This window comes from Rhopalosiphum maidis, chromosome 3, assembly GCF_003676215.2.
Source record: "Rhopalosiphum maidis isolate BTI-1 chromosome 3, ASM367621v3, whole genome shotgun sequence".
Taxonomy (NCBI): domain Eukaryota; kingdom Metazoa; phylum Arthropoda; class Insecta; order Hemiptera; family Aphididae; genus Rhopalosiphum; species Rhopalosiphum maidis.
Window position 1 is genome coordinate 20,683,349 of NC_040879.1, and position 16,622 is coordinate 20,699,970.

The window sequence follows — 16,622 nt, forward strand, 5'->3', positions numbered from 1 at the left end:
TTCACTTTTCAGATTCGTATTTGTTTTTAATTTGTTTATACCATCGAACAAAGTCATTCTACAATTGAATTCTAAGCTTCTAATACGAAGAATGTGTATAATTTTTACAATAGAGGATTTTTTTAAGAAAAATTTTACGAATTTACTGAACTAAAAACTGAATTGGTGTAACCTTACTCATGTTAAAAAATAAAAATATAAATGTTTGTCTTAATTGCACACTTGCATCTATAATAATCTGATCTTATCATACTTTATAATACTTATTATTATACTCTAACATTTTGTAGGTATACAAATAAGTAAAAATTATTAACAAGTTAATTCTATAAGTTAGCTTATATTTTAAACTAATTTAAACAACCTTAATATTTGCTTATAACGATATGTATTTTCTGATTTTCATAATTTTTTTAGTTTAGTGATTTTTAAGTATTGTTGAATTACTTTAAGTCGTTGAAAAAATGAGAAATAATCAAATTCAAATATTTAAAAATATATCTATACAAAAATATACAATATATTACGTACACAATGTGTACATATAAGTACATAATAAATTGCACGTTTTTTACATGTTTTGTACAAATATTTTTTCCGTAAATTATTATAATAATAAATCTACAGCGTACACTATAAATAAATAAATAAATAAATAAATAAATAACATAATTCTTGTAAGAAGAAAAAATAGTATTTTTATGTGACACCCAATGCTTCATACAGAACTACACTACGAACGTATATTATGTAACAATCTAGTACAATATACTGATTGTCATTACTAAATGACGTATGAATGTTTTATGTTTTGCTGTAGAAAATCAATAAGAATATATAATTAAAATACCACATGTGCACATTTTAATATTGATTGTAATAGTATATTGTTTTAGATATTATTTAAAATGTTCAAACGAATAACTAGTGACCTCATAAACAGCCACGAATCCCGATAAATGAAATCTTTTTCAGCGGTCTGAAATTACTCACATCCCTCACAAAATAAAGTAAATTAGTTAACCCTTAGTCCCTGCCCCCTATCTCCGTGTAGGTCAACTGATCACTAAAACCTAATTTCGGTGTTTAAAAAAATAAAAAAATCTAAGAAAAGAAATAATTAATTAAATTGTAACTATCATAAACTGCACGTTAAGCCGGTCACCAGGTATATCGATTTCTGAGTAATTGATCATTAAGTTTAACTCTGTTAAAAATATTTAAAAAAAAATAAATAAATAACGAGAGAGACATAGAGGCAACGATTTGTAGATAACCGGGTTAATTGAGGTCTTAATTAACACGTATTGGCTACTATAGTTGTAACATTTTATTACGTCCCAGATGAAGTCGTATAATAATAATAGGATTGCGATATTGCTATTATAAGTGGATATTTTAAATCGCGATTATTACAAAATCTCAACGGCTACAACGTCGCAGTCGGGGGAACGAAAGTATTCCCTGCATTACACTATCTACGCCATTAATTTACTATTTATGGAGTTCGCGGGAATACGTCTGCAACGTTGTGTACAAGAGGGCCTGGTCGGGGAAAGTGGTTTACCATTATTTTCGGGTCCACACAACGAATATAATAAATTAACCAAGTCATTAATTTTACCTCGCGCCCAAGTTTCTGTAAAAGTTTGCCCACTGCCAACACATTTGTTAAGAATTCATGAGATTGCCATTTTTCCTGAAACACTAGACCGCTGCAAAGCTTATGACGGTTATGGGGGGCGAGGGGGGGGTGAGCATAAAAATAAACTTGCCCTTAAACTTTCGGCTCAATTTTTCAAAAGTATATTAACTACGTCTGCGTATGTATACATATATTTTTTTCCTCACCGTAAAAACTCCCAAATAGTTCTTACGTTTTTACGCGGTCCCTTAGCCGCACGCCACCGTTTTATTTAATGGCTGTGGTGCTATCTTGTGGTGCATAAATTGATTTTTTTGTTTTATATCTTGTCTGCATTTGTTAGAAAATCTTATAGAATAAGAGTCTAATACTAATTTTGTGTTATAAATATCAACGTACAAGTAAAAAAAGATTAAATCGCATTTTGTATCAGAGTACCATTATAAAGGCTATGCGATGATTGAATTTGTTTGCTTTTCTCGATTAATCTGAATGTGATTCATGCACATTTCAACATTTGAAGTGAATGTTAAAACAAAAAAAACATTAAATTTAATGTTTAGAAGTCTGCATATAATAATATATAATATATAATATTGATTTATTATTATTATTAATATTAATATATTTCCTATAGATTTTTTTCTATCTATATCTATCTCGTTCTACATTTTATTTGTTCGGTTTTTTTTTTTTTTTTATGTTGTTAGGGTAGTTTAATTCAGAAAGACTTAAACACTTATCGCTAAGTCTTGCGTGAACATGTGTTCTACTAAGTCTTTAGTCGAACTTTTCAATATTTTAAAATGTGGGCAATAGATCGTGACTATCTGACTATAAGTAAAATACTTACTAAAAATTTAAAGTTTATTACCTACTGTAGCCTGAAAATAACTAACAAATCAAGATTGATTCTAAATTTGTCAAACGTATAAAAACAACGAAAAATTATTCTAATAATTAAGGTATACAGTTTAATAACGTTATAATATAATACATAACTAAAAATATTACGACTTTAATATTTATCTTTCATTTAATGACCGTCAGATTTTCATATGTTATCATGAACTGTTATATTTTTATTTGATATTATCTTCTATATTGTGTTGTTCCCTTATTCTGTATAGAACGAAATTAATTCATTTTTATTTAATTCCATCGGTAGGTAGTATTTACCTACGAAATATAAAAAACGTATTTTTTTTTTTAGTCCGGTACTTGATATAGCGTTTATTTGCATGACTTATAACCACTGTAGAATTGATATTCAAACATTACCTGCGGTTATTTTATTCAATAGATGTATTTTTGGTTAAATTCGATCGTAAAAAACATATCGTTTAACGTTTACAGCCATATCGTAACTCATCCAGGCGTTCTTGGAGTGTAAAGGATAAAACATTCGTATGGTTTTAAGTGTATTTGGGATTCTGCCCTAGTTTGCATAGAAAATATATTCGTAAAACGCCATTCTTTAGATATTTCCACGTTCTGAAATGTATTTATTATAATAAATACATTCCGGAACATACAAACATGCAGTAAAAATTAATGTATACATCTTACACAGACAAGACTCTCAAGAGTTGTACATATACTACAACACGTTTCTCGTCATAAAATCAATATTTGAAGTATAATGCACGACGTCAAAGATTGACCTTACGGCTGTATTGGTGTACAATATTAAATGTTTACCCTTCGCAGAATCCCTAGCTATGCACTGTGCACTGTGTACATAAAAAAAAAAAACTACATTATTGTGTTGACAACACTTTTACACCAATTTCGTCGTTAGTAGGTACCTATCTAAAATAATATATTGATATCTGATATATACCATTAAACGTACATTTCGGAAACGGACATTGATTATCTTGTCCAAATAACAAGCAATGGATTGCGAAAAACTCATTCACTATCCGTCTATCCACCTAATGTAATATTAAAGCTCAAATGTTGGTTTATCACTTATAAAATAATAAAAGCTTCATATCGTTCTTTTTAAAAATAATTTTATGTTTATGGACAAACAAAAGAATTTCAAATATATTAATAGGAATAGAAATGACTTACTATTCCGGAGTAAATATTTTAAAACTGTGATGATCTTTTATATCCCATTGAGTGTAATACCTAAGTTGGTATTGTCTTGGAATTAAGTGTCTTAACCAAAGAAACATTTTTAATATTTGTTTTATTTGAAATCTTTGTTGAATATCTAGGTTGTTCAGGGCGGTTACTTTATGAGGTGTGGTTATATTATTAAACTCGAAAGCAATAATTATTATTTAAATTATTAAACGATTTTGAATGAAATTATTATAACATTCTATCTCATATTCTCAACCACATTTGTTTATTTTTTTGGTGGTAGAGTTTTAAAAGTAAAAATAAATCCAATTGAAACGTATAGTTACTTTAATAACAACTTTTAATTGATTAAAATAATTAACCAACAAACATAAATATAATATATTAACTTCAAATATACAACATTATTTTCATTTAATTGAAAAATCTAATTGAGCATGAAACAAATAAAAACATATAATTAATAATTATATACCCATATATAATGCTAAACAAAATTCTAGTTTATATAGTTTACTTAAAAATTAAATGATTTTCAGATTGATTTAAAATGTTGAACCTTGTTATAGCAAAAAATATGATAAAAAATAACGCATATTTTAATTTTCCCGATATAATATATAATATATAAATATATTGATATAATTTTTTTAATATAATGTACAACTTACTACATTTTTAAATAAAATCAACTTCGAAATTTAATATTTTTCAATGTTAAAAACTAGATTGCAATATGTCTTTTCTCCCTAATTTTTTTGGCTAACGTACTCTAAAAACCAATGAGTGGTTATCGATTATAACCGCTCAAAGTTTCTAGAAAATATGAATAAATACCAAAAAAAAAAACAGAAATATGCTTCAAATAAAAGTTCTTAGATACTACAATGGAGATTAAAAAGCTATTGATTTTATGCCTTTTTTAAACTTATTTGTTTGAGTTGAGAACTTTTGTGCGCGGCTAGTTCTTGGGTATATGGCAAAACGGATTTTTCTGAAACTTTCAAAAAAATACTAAGATATCATACTATAAACTGTGTACTTTATTCAATTACTTCTTTTCTCTAGCTTATGCATGTGTATTTCTTTTTCTAAAAAATAAAATTGATGGAGCGAGTTTGCCAAGTACTGCCATCGAAAAACATCGCGTTGAAAATAAATTAATTATAATGTTTTCTCCGTGAAACTCTAGACATGCAGATCGATTAATCTCTTGCATCAGCCATTTTGATTACAGCAAACCCAATAATTATCTGGTTTTTATTTAATTACACATAAATAAAAATATATGCTATCGTCGTCTTTATACATATTATATTGGTTAATGAAATCTGCAATTTTGCTTCATTTGCCATCGTACACCGTCTAAATAAAGTATTTTATAAGTATTGTATAGAATATAGATGATAGTTTGATACTAGGACGTGATTTTAAGAACTATTACCACGTCGCTCAAGTTTGTGAGAAAAAAACAACTTTGTATAGTTATTATTTTTTTAATTGATCAAATCCCAACGATTGTCGATTTCATTACCAGTGTTTTATAACAGAACGCGCCAACGCATCAAATACGTGTAACCGTCAAAACCGTCAAGAATCGAAAGTCCCTATTAACTTTTTGTGTCATTCGTGTCACCACAGCGATGACTCCTATTTTGTCTTAGCCACTTGTTTCATCGATATTTTCCAACAAAACTTTTCAAAGTTAAAAAAAAAAAGAACTAACATTCTATTTCCATCAACCGATTACATATTTTTTGTTATATACCACTTGGCTTACTGTACTTCAATACAACATTTTTTTTTATTGGCACTGTTGTACGATATTCAACATAAGAATAACCGTTTTATATTGTATAATAAATAATAATACATCCAATGTTCACAGTACGCACTTTTTTCACATTTAAGTACACCTATGTACCAATAATTGTATCAAATGTATCAATACTATATTTTATATAACATGATTTAGAACACTATTTTTAATATTCATTACATAATTTTTTAAAGTTTTTTAACTATATTAAAATGTCTAGATTATTTTCTACTTATAAAAATATTTATTTTATTTTTATTGTCTTGAAGGCACTTAATTAAATATTAATTTATCAGTTATGTACCTATAATATAATATTATCTATATTATTATTAATATTTCGGTCATACATTTTTAAATTATTTTATTGAAAAGTATAGATTTTAATCATGGTTGTTTTCTATAAATGGTACAAATATAAATATCAAACCATAACCAATAATGCCACAATTCACAAGCCAACAAACAAATTTAATGTTAATAACTAATTATTTTCATTCTTGTATACACTTTACGACATTTTTTAATGTTTTGAAAATTAATATTTAGTGTTATTAAATATGTGCATTTAAAATTAAAATTACATTTTAGCTTTTTCCAATCGAAAATAGATTTAAGAATATAATTTATAAGTTATAGAATTGTGTTATTCAAAAGTATAATAAACACTGACAGTAAATAACAATTTATAAAACTGTTTGATGTGTTTCAAAATATTGAACGAAAATTATCGGTCATAAAAAAACCATTTTTACGATCAAATTACTACAAAAAGCGCGTGTTTTGATCATACATCGCGCATCGTACTGAACTAATGGGTAGCAATTGTGAAGTATAACATAAGGAGAATAAAATGGTTTGTGCTAAAAATGAGAACGAACACATTAAACGGCCCAGAGAATAGTTAAAGCATAAATACATATGAAACGAGCGCATGATACACGAAACGCTTTTTTGTTCATAGCATAAACGAATCGAATTTGGCGAATGGAAATTTCAAGTAACCACTTCACCGCGCTCGTCGTTGTTTTCAAAAAATATTTATTCGCTTTTTTTATCATTATTTTGTTCGCATCGAAGAACACACTCTGTCTCTCTCTGTCTTTCTCTCTCTCTCACTCACTCTTCATACCTCTCCACTTTACTCATATGCACACTCTTTTATTTTTAAGCTTCGTGCACCTTCAATATTAGCCGCATATTCAAGCTTTGTGCAAAAGTCTCACATGTATATTTCATCTCGTCAGAAAAAAAAATTCGCTCTTACACAATAATATAATATATACGTATTATGTCAGTATACGTGTGAGTATGCATTTGTGGTGGCGGCGTTACCGAGCATTTCTTTCGATCCTTTTCTACCCATGAGACGCCCGTTGCGTTTGTGTGTGTGTGTGTGTGTGTATGTGGCTTGCGTGCATAGCCACGTCTACGGGAGAGACCTTATTTCTTTCACCTTTCCTTCGATCATTCCTCCCTTTCATTCCAAACCTCCAATGTCGAGCCGATTTAAATTTGTAATTTATTATGGCTCCGAATTCCTATGAGACCAAATTATCCACTGCTCTCGACAATCGGTCGATGTAATTTATAAAAGTTTCAAAGTATGTACCACCTAAAAAAATACAAGTACAATATACATATTATACATTTTGTATATTTTACATGACGTACTCTATTTTTATATTTTTATTTTGACTTGGCACACTAAATAATCTTCTTATATCTGCAGTACAGTGTACTACACAAACAATATACCATAATTATTTCACGTAATTAATTAAGAACACCAGTTCTATCCACACAGTTATATGCATGCATTTCATACAGCATTGCATGCATAATTCTTTGAGTCCCTGGGGTATCGGTCAGTCGATCCAAACCACTCAATTTTATATCATCCTAAAGTCTAAAAAAATGTATTCTCCCAATATTACCAGTTGTGAAGAATCGATTAGGAATATGCAAATCCAAGTGCATGTAACAATATAATATCTAATAAATATACCTTTACGATATATATTGTATACTGAACGATTAATTTAAACCAACTTTGGTCGATTATTCTAAGCCTTAAATATTTGAGTTTATGCGATTAATAGGTGGTACATCAAAATATATAGTATGAATATATCTCAAAGTTATGTTGCGCAATTAAGAATTCAACTTATTATTGAAACCTGTCCACATATAATTTGCTCATAAACCAGTAATACATTAAATTATAATAAAACTAAAACCAAACACAAATGTTTTATGATCAACATTTATTTTATTATAAGCCATAGGGACTAGGGTACAAGTTTTTAAAAAATACTTCAAAATTGCTAACACCAAAAAATAAACAAATAATGTAAAATAGAACGACCGTCTTGTTTTATATTTACCTTATGTTTCGGTGAAACAAATATCAAATTGCAATGCTATTTTATTTTATATTTGTATATTATGCATAACAAACACTTAACATTTAATATTAACACTTCAACAACACAACTATACCTTATCCTTTTACACGGGAAAACGCTCATTTCCAAAACAACATATTTAAGTTATAATTTCATGTTTTTTTTAAACAAAGTGATACTAAATTTCATGAAGTGTTTTAAATATAACTTTAAAAACTCGCAAAACTCTTTAGCAGACATTTTGTTTTTATTATTATTTTAAGCATTTAAGTATTTATTAAAATCTAAGTATTGGGCTAAACTTTATTTAGTTGTATTACTATTTTTTTTGTAAACCACCTATCATAATGACATAAACACTAATGTCATATAATATGACATTGATAAACGAATAACTTATAAATAACTATAAGTATAAAAACTATAAAAATCAACATATCAATATATATATATATATATATATGTTAATGTATTATTAATTTAAAAATGTAATGTTTAGAAATATAACCTTGCATACTCATAAAAAATATAATCTCGTAAATATATAGCAGTTTTCATATACATTATGACATTATCTATATTAATCATTAATATCGCATCTTACGAGTATAAGTAATAATATATATTATTTAACTTCTAAATATCTATCATAGTAATTAATAACAAAACAAATATAATAAAATGTATTTCTATAAAAAATGACGACCCACATTAATGTTAAATTCTATGGTAAATAAATGTAAAAATAAATTTATTTAGATAATAAAGATTAATCTATGTGTATCTAAATATCGGTCTTAGCTATATACTTTGTTGGTTTTTATTTAATAAACTTTACATTCGAGCGTGTTATTATCATAAAACCGCCCATAGAAATAAACATAAAAAACGACTGTTACTTACCCCGGCTATTTTCGTACAGTAGGTATGAAGTTGTGATTTATGAAACTTATAAACTTTAGTTCGCGATGTGTTCTTCTATTCAAAATATTACCGAAATCTAACCATCAGAATATAAAGTATACGGATATTAAAGAAATCACCTCCAAATGTTAAGAATTAAAAAAAAACTTTATTATTAGGTAAATACAGCTCACCATAAGTATTAAATTTATTTTAGATTCTAAACGGAGAGATAAATGAATTGATTTAACAATGATATGTGCTTTTTTTAAGAGAGTACACGATAAATTGTCAATAAATTGAACCAAGTACGTGCTTTAAAAAGATTAAGGAAAAACGGGAATTTTTGCACTGAACAAGATTTTGACTAAATTGAATTCTTTATTTTATTGTATTCAAAAGAATAACCGCAATAACTTGAAATTTTCACTTAGTATTTATAATAGCATTTCCTGTACATTGAAAACATTTCAAATATCTTACCTTTTTTTGAAAAAAATAAAAAAAAAATTTGTAATTGGTAAAAATACTTGAAATTTTAATACAAGTCCCTAATAAGTGGTTCTTATTTCTATACATAAAAATTTTAAAAATATATAGGCACAATTTGTTTTTATATGAATTATATGTTTAAATTTGGACGAAATTATTTATACGATAAATAATTATGTTAATTATTTTGATATAATTTAAAAACATTCGAGGAAACATTAAACTTTTACGTATATTATATTATAATTAATATTACTAAATATGCAATGAAATATTTGATTAATTTGAAGATAATATCTATTTTTGCTGTCTTACAGTATTTACAGAAAGATAAAATTAAATTTCGAGTTATAATGTATATTTTTAAAGATTGTATACAATATGTATATATTATTATAATAATTAAGTACTACATTATCCAAGAAAAAACCTACCATAATACTAAAAGTAAAATAAATGACTTTAATAGCTGTACTTATATAAAAAAAAAACATGTCTAGGCTGCTGACCACTTCCGCTCAAAATCAATTGTTATAAACAATAATACAATGATATATAAATGAGTTCAAATATAACACACACATAATAGTGACCCACTCGGCACCTAATGTACAGCAGAGCGGTATCCATTTGTCTACCTTTTTTTCTTAAAAAAATATAAAATCTATTTATAATAATATTAAATTGTTTACACGGGCTGAATTATTAAAATATTCTCAGTTTAAGCATCCTAAAAATCACGTTATAACCATTAACCATCTATTTGAAACATAGTTTAACTTTTTATGAAAATTTACATTTTAAATGTACATATTATTATGTACCTATTCCTTGGTGTATTGTTTTATTATTAATAATTTGATCAAAACTATAGTATTAAAGGGTTACGCTTTTAATAATGTTTAGTACTTATTTCTTTTTTGTTTACCTAAACGTAATAAAAAAATTGGATATTTATAGCCAATGTATACGACTAATTTATGCTAATATTTTAAATGTTTCATTTTCCATTAAATATTCAACTATTTGTTATAGTTTTATAATATATATAATACTAAATTTATTAATTTATTTTGTTTGAACAATTTCCTACAAAATTTAATTTGCAAATTTTCATAATTCTTATACTGTTACCAAAGCTTATTCTATAGATTTATTCATTATGTATTATTTACTCTCCAATGAACATATTCTTTGATTCATTATAATATTATACGATTAATACACAAAGAAATTTTTTCACTCAGCCGTAACCTACACTTTGAGATTTTCGAACTTACTATAACTTGTTTCGCCGAATGCCGGGAAACGTATAAGTATGTAATATGTATACACAATAATAGGATAAAATCTATCGGCATATAAACCGCTGTCAATCAAATATTTTCGAATAACCTCGCGATTTTGTTGTATTTTCATTCACACAAAACTGGGTATGTCGTGTAACAATCTTAATCAATAAATCAAATAACTGGTATAAAAAACAGTACTTATGTACACGTGTTATAAAAATAGTAAATACTTCACGTGTCAATGTGATTTGTTTTATTCTTAGGTAACCCGAGAAACGTGTAAATAGTATGCAATTGAACGACGATAGGTGACATTACACATTCATTTAAGAAATAGTAATAAAATAAAGTACGATTGTATTGACTTATCTCAAATTATGTGTATGATATTTAATTTATACATTGAGTTATAAAGTCAATAAATATCTCTAGAAAAAACGTCTTGTGGTAAACATTTCATCAAAACAAAATGAGAATAAATCATATTAATTAGTTTTTGGTATTATAACATGCGTACCACGTGCTTTACTTTTGGTTTCATTCGTGACAAAATAACTATTGAATACTGCATAAAAATGTAAGACGGTATCACTCATATAAAAAAATTAAGCTATACTGGTGTCCCATTATAGAATTCAAAAACTTTTTTTTGCTTCTTTGTATTCTTTTCGTAATTCTAATGATGAAATATATCGCAATTTACTGTTAAGAGGACATCGTATACGCATGGCGTGTTGTCTCCGTCTTATTATAACGCATAACATATTACATTTTTCATTCAAAAGAATCCATTTACTCTGTTGTTTTTAATATTAGAGTGAATTGATCTATTATCAAACGTAAAGGTACGAATATTATCCGGGGCTAAACATAATATTTTTTCTTTGTTTAATTAATATCAAAGCAAGTTATGAGCATTTTAAAATATCAAATTATACATTCATATTTTTTATTATTGCATGCAATGTTTATTAGTCAAACAGTTCTTTATTTAAATACCCACCTATCTCGGATTTCAATTTTGAATTCGATTTTTAAAAGATCCGCCATGTATACGATATTCAGGAAGTCGCGTGAAAAATGTAGTTTGCGTTTTTTTCTTATGACGACATCCATTGAACAGACAGCGTCGCATTACAGCGACCTCGTCAGCTGTGTACCCCTCAAGCGCAGAACTACCTAAAAGGTATATTGGGCAGAATTACCAAACCGTTATGCCAATAATTATCGCCAATACAAATACGTTGCAGACGTGCCATAACCCATATGACAAACACTGTTAATCAGCTTTTTGTGTACCTACTCGTAATTCAGTTTTAAGAACTTATTAGTGGATGATTTCTTTCATCGGAAAATTTTATTTGGAGAAATTTAGACCGGAAGTTGTTAGTTTGTATTAGTCAATTTTAAAACTCTTGGCAATTTACGTAGTTTGTCTAAGTTTGGTATAAACAATTTTTACAGCGTAAAATCGGACTTTTTGTTATTCCATTGGTATTTATAATAATATAAATAAAACCACCGATGGTTTTAAAATACATATATTATATATTACACTTATTAAATAAATGTTATATGAAATATAGAACCTGTTTATGCAGATGGTTATCAAAGAACTTCCATCCAATTAGTAAACAGTACATTTTATTGTATACTGTTTCAATTGTAATTTGACGTTAAGTCCGCTAGCATGTTTCAACCTAAACATTTAAAGTGCTTTGTTACTCCTTTTCTCAATACCTTTAAAGTAATTTTATACTTACTACATTTTCTCAAAACCAAAAATAAAAAATTTTTATTGCTTTAATTTTTTTTTAATTCATAGCTTAATTAAATAAATAAATTTATAGATATTACTACTTATTTGTATTAAAATATTATTTTGAAAATAATAAATAACTCTAATAAAGAACATTTATTTTTCATGTAACTATAAAAATTTAAATGACTAATTTTAAGGCCTAATTTTAAATCTTTCAGACCCAACTACCATTATAATAGCATAAGTTTTCGCGATTTTTTTTTTTTGTATCCGTACATTTTGATTCTAGAACCATGCAACCAACACCTAAAACTGAAACACATATAATATTTTTCTTAAAATATGATGATAATATGTTTTTCAACATATTATAGCTTAGTTGATAATCGATAAAATCTAAAAACTGTTTTATATTACAGAATCGTCCTAAATACAAAATTCTAAAAAAAAAGTTTTTCTCTAATAATGATTCTTGGTGCTATAAAGTTCAAATCGAAATCAAAATTATATTATAAAGTATAATTGATATATATAATTCACAAGTATTTGAATTCTCAATGAAAAATAAATAATGAACTTTTTTAGAAAAATAAGACGTTGAAATTGGTTCTCACGAATTGTTAAATAAACCAATTATTTTCGATGACAAATACGATGAGACGTCTGTTCTATATGTTATACAACCTACAACCTATGCCAATACTGCAGAGATGTTAACAATTTTGAAATATATACGAGTCCAATTGTGAAAAACTTTGAAATTTCCGAACAAAAAACTAAATAATAAGATAATCTTGATAAAAACAATTACGTATTGAATGACAGGATCACGAAAGGAACGAACGAACGCAAAAAAGTTATGATGAAATATACAAACAAGCAAAAAGTTTGATAACAGTGCAATATATATATAAATATATTATGATATTATGATATTCAAATTTGATTGCATTCGATAAGCATTAGTTTGGTCGCTATTGAGTATAATATATTATATGCGCATATCATAAAAATTAAAATAATTAATGAAATCCTTTTCCATGAAATAATGTTAATTTAAATTCTTCAGCCATTCCGTTGAAAAGGTCTCATTTTCAACTTAAACACTGCTACATTAATGCATAATTTGAATTCGATATGGAGTATGAAGGCGTATTGCATAACTAATAGAAAGACAAGTAACTTGGTGCTATACAAAAATGTCATAACCACACATAGGTACATGCTATTTATTGGGCTATCGATGCATGTATAGATTGGTTGGCACTTGGCGAGCAATATCTTTCGAGACAATAGTCATATTACATTTGCGCGTATGAAATAATATTTCATGTCTTACGATTTTTCGCGTAATTTTTCAGGTTTTGTGGTATAGAGACACGTTGCAGTTGGACATGACCGAATGGCGGATTACCGACGTCAGAGGCAACCGATACACTTTACGCTTGAGAAAAGTGCAAAAGACCGATTTTGGCAATTATTCATGTGTGGCCGATAATGGACTTGGCAAAAGCAAACGATCCATCGAAGTGACTGGTAAATATAACTCATAATGAAATCGTATAATATTAAATCTTTAACGTCCCAACATAGTTTAATGCACGTACATTGTTTATTGGTACAATGATCTTTAATCTGAGAACTCTTACACTTTATTTAATACTAAATCAAATTAGCTGATATTTGAATAATTAAATATTTCTATTCGATTATTGTTCGATATTTCTATGACGATTATTTTTAGATTATCTTAATTCTTAGTGACTCGAATATAGCGTATACAGTTTAATGTATATTAATTAAAAAAGATATTTTTCAATTCTTTACTTATCAAATATTTCGTTTTGAATTTTAAATAATAATAAGTACCTATTGAATAATGTGTATAAGTAGGCAATTAAAACATTTTATATATTCATATATTAATTTTTATTATTTAATAAACAAACTAAATCATAAAAACGTTCAGTAAATGTTAATAGTTAATATGATTGAGTTATAAATCGCATGGGAAAATCTACAAAATAACTAAGGTAAAAAAAAATTAAGCACATGAGGTGAAGTATTGCAAAAGAAGTCCTCACCTCAGTCTTCAATTAAAAAAAAAAAATGACTAGGAGTAGCCATAGGATAAGTATTAATGTATTATACTCAATGTGAGACATGAGTACCCATTCTATTAATAATTAGTAGGTACATCTATACATCAATAAAAAAAATTTACGTAGATACATTATTAGCTATCTCTATCTGTTTTTCCAATAAAACCTGTCAAAGATCATGATGCTATTTATTTCTTAAGTTTAAAATTATCACTCCGTGTTTGTATATAGGAACATTACTAACATACGTGTTACTATTTATTAGTTTTTTCAATGTCATGAAATAAGTTAATAATAAGTTAATTAAAATTTAATAAAAAAATTATTATTATAGACATTCAAAACATCCTTAACTACTTAAAAATATATCTCAAGTCCTCAATACTCGGTGAAATTAAATAATAAATTATTCATTCAAACTAGTACCTTTAATCATATAACGTACTTACCTAGTAATATACACAGTATATGTATATTAACTAATTTATAGATATGCGCTATGTTTCAATCACAGCCCTAATAATTATGAGAGAAAATCTGTAAACTAAAACTTGGATAGGTACGACAATTCGATCATACGGCACACACAGTGTAAAACAATAAGTTACACATTGGTGTACGAATAATTAAATTGGTACAGTAAACCAGCCAATATAATTTATGCAAAATATCATTAGGAAAATAGCTTTTGACAACGAACCATGCGTTGTATAAATTGTAATTAGTGTCGGGTTAAAAATAAGTGGATTATTTTGTCGACGTTTCTATGAGAAATTGTATTTTTCCATACGTGCCACACTACACTATGCCGGCTTAAAATGCATCTGGAATGATAATGTGATGGATCAAATGTAAAACAATGGTTTGACGTAACATCGCGTAGACTGCTTTATTAGTTCCATGGCACGTGGCAAAATATTAATCTCTTGTTAATCTGCAGGTTTGGTAATGTACTGCGCATATATTCATAATTTCGTATAACTAATGTAAAAATAATTTAATATGTTGTTGAATCAAGATTATGAATAAATCTTGAATTTTCTGGTCAAATTTGAATTATCGACAATCAAATGTATGGATACGTAATGTGCTCTTAGATTTCACAACATCACGCATTAGTAAAATTCAAAGAATTAAAAACTGTATCAAAATAAAAAAAAATTAACTAATTATAGACCTGATTAATATAAATTAGTGTATTTCAATTAAATAACGCATCATTTATCACCAATCAAACAGTTTAATTATTAATTATTTTTTTAAAAAAATGGTGATTTTTAATTTGAAGTTAACTAATAAATAATAACATTGTAATGTATATATTCCTGAGGTATTTAATCATGAAAATAGCAAATTATGTTAAACCCTTGCCAATAAGAGTTAATTCGAATAATCATTTCACATAATCTTATATAAATTTATATTAAACATAAGAGATACTAATAAATAATAACTGCATAGGTACTGAAGTGTATTGTTGGTTTATAATTTATTAAATTAGAAAACGATTGTAATACTTTAAGTACCTACATTACACATTAATATCAAAAATTAATTTAAAGAAACACAAAATAGATTATGATCATTTCCATAAGGATTCATACCTCCTACAAATATATCCTTGTTTATTTTATTATTTTGACTTTAATTTTGAATGTATTTTATTAATAAATTATGAATTATGTACATTCATCCCCTAAACAATTCCCACACTTTCTTTAATTGTAATCCTTGATACACAACTGAGTAATCGAAAATTGTATGCAAATATTTTATACTTATTTTTCATCAAATGAGGTTAGAGAACTATTGAAAAATTCAAACTACAAACAATTGGTGCAGTTTCGTATATTGTACATAATATGATATAACTAACAATAAAACAAATAATTAGCAAATTAAACTATTCAAATATTGATTTGTTTAAGATTTTACGTTCCTAATTTCTTTTTTATTTATAACTGTTTAAACTTTAATTGCATTTACAAAATTTATTTTTTTTAATAATTTTAAGTATCAAATAGTTAAAAATAGGCAATAGTGTTCATTTTAAAATCTAAAATTTTTCCAAATATATTTTAAATTCTTTGGGGAACAATAAA

General features: G+C 26.5%; 1 protein-coding gene across 1 annotated transcript in view; it reads left to right on the forward strand.

The window, feature by feature from the left end:
• LOC113556139 (limbic system-associated membrane protein-like) overlaps positions 1-16,622 on the forward strand; it is a 524,182-nt gene that overhangs the window by 486,666 nt on the left and 20,894 nt on the right. Inside the window, exon 7 of the mRNA XM_026960909.1 lies at positions 13,780-13,954. Within this exon, the coding sequence (XP_026816710.1) occupies positions 13,780-13,954 (175 nt within the window). The remainder of the gene's footprint in view (positions 1-13,779; positions 13,955-16,622) is intronic.